The 1,879-nt window shown below is 27.5% G+C and overlaps 1 protein-coding gene across 2 annotated transcripts; it reads right to left on the reverse strand.

Annotated features, from left to right (window-relative positions):
- Nucleotides 1–1,200: 1,200 nt before the first annotated feature.
- LOC112680225 lies at nt 1,201–1,873 on the reverse strand. 2 transcript variants are annotated; one of them, XM_025550264.1, is made up of 2 exons: nt 1,776–1,873; nt 1,201–1,626 (listed from the first exon to the last, which is right to left on the reverse strand). In XM_025550264.1, exons 1-2 carry the CDS (start codon nt 1,780–1,782, stop codon nt 1,229–1,231), a joined length of 405 nt encoding a protein of 134 aa, XP_025406049.1. In that variant the 5' UTR covers nt 1,783–1,873; the 3' UTR covers nt 1,201–1,228. The 2 variants fall into 2 exon arrangements, with proteins under 2 accessions (XP_025406049.1, XP_025406048.1); XM_025550263.1 differs by having other exon boundaries at nt 1,201–1,677.
- Nucleotides 1,874–1,879: the final 6 nt, after the last annotated feature.

Consider the following 1,879-nt stretch of genomic DNA (forward strand, 5'->3'; position numbering starts at 1 on the left):
ATACGCAGCGGTAATTAACGGAGCGACGAAACAGGCGTGCGTTAGGTACGGCTGCTCGCACGATACTGGTGACAAGTTGTTGCGTTTTTATAGTCAATTTCTTCCGCCTTTGTTAATTTTATCATACCGTAATTAGTTTTATATAAATTACTAATTTTCATCGAAACATCAACTATTGATGACATAAATTGATGACGATCGAGACCAAGTAGACCCCAAGGTTTATTTTTATTTGGCTTATTACTAAAAGTAGTAAAACATCGTTTGCAAATTATTAATTTAGATGAGTGTTTAGTTCGTTGGGCACGGATTAAACGTGAAAAATTATGTATAAAACTATAATGTGATGATTTTTCATTACTTGAGAAAAACAAATCAAAATGGTCTGACTTTTCATTTTTACTAACACGAAGGGGATAAATGAGACCTCTATCGTCAGCACTATAAACATTAACAGTTACATTATTGATTTTTTCAAATTTGGTTGTTTGTTTTAGCGGTGTAGGAAAATTTATACAGTTAAAATTAAGACCACTATTTTTTTCTAAAAAACTAAACATTTTTTTACTGAATTTCGATTTATTTAAATTTTTATTAAATTTTGATAAAATAGCATATTTAAAACATTCGTTGTCACTATTTTTAACATTTATAATTGCTTTTTTATCAACAATAGATTTTTGTAATTTTATGAAAGTGGAACCTCCCAATAAATTAATTTTATTTGTCCGTAGCTGTATGCCGTCCAAACTAATTAATCTTCATCCAGATCCTTTTATTAAAAACGATTCTTGTTCAATCAGTAGTTTATTAAACATATCGTTTAAAAGTTTTTTGAAATTAGACGCAGAAAAACAAACAACATTTTTGGTTTTAAAACCAACATCACGTATTTCACCCGTTATTATGTTTTCGTAAACCGAATCAACAAATAAATTAAATTTTAAAGATGACAAAGAGCATATTTCTTTAAGCTTACAAGTTAATACTGAAGAAGCAAACTTTAAAAACGATAGTAAATCAATAAAATTATTATTATTTTTAAGAAAAAAAGTTTTTGATCGAGTATTTTTAAATTTTTCTATTTCAATCAATGTGTTACCGGTCACATCAATTCGATCACATTTTTTTATTCTATTACATTTATTATTGATAGATTTATTCATTTTATTAGATTTTTTTAAAAAATTACACTTAATAAAATAATTTTTGTATTAAATAATATAAACTAAATGTGGATAGTAGAAACGTGACGATTTTCGTTATAAGTCGTATTGAAAATATAAATAGTAAAATCTTCATCGGGTGTGGCATATAAATTATCTCTATTACAAATTGTTAAATATTTATTACATATAGGACAACGACGAATTCGACTATACGCCTGCAGTACTTCAACGTCTTTAAACATTATATCATACGCTGTAGGTTCAAAATTGATACATTCATATTCACCAATTATTTGATTATTGTACTGTCCGCACTGAATGGAACAAAACACACCGTGAATCCCTTTTATGTTTATTTCACTTAATACAAATGTTGAATTTCGTTGACGAAAAAATTCGAAGACATCACGTTCCGAGAAGTTGATCGGATGTCTAACAATCTGTTGTATCAATCGTTCTGAAAGATTACGGTTTTCTTCTGTGAGATTATCGTTCGGTATTATCATCACTAAAATAAATAATATTTATATCATCAGATAAAATTATTTATTTTAACATTAGCACTAAATAATAATAAAATAACACTGATTATATGTGTGTACATACCTCTCATATGAGTTAATCCTGATGGTTATTATATTGTATTAACAAATGTAATATTTTAAAAAGTGTTCACGACTAGAGTCACTGAAAACGTGCAACTCTCACGA

This window comes from Sipha flava, unplaced genomic scaffold (assembly GCF_003268045.1).
Source record: "Sipha flava isolate LNK unplaced genomic scaffold, YSA_version1 17533_pilon_pilon, whole genome shotgun sequence".
NCBI lineage: Eukaryota > Metazoa > Arthropoda > Insecta > Hemiptera > Aphididae > Sipha > Sipha flava.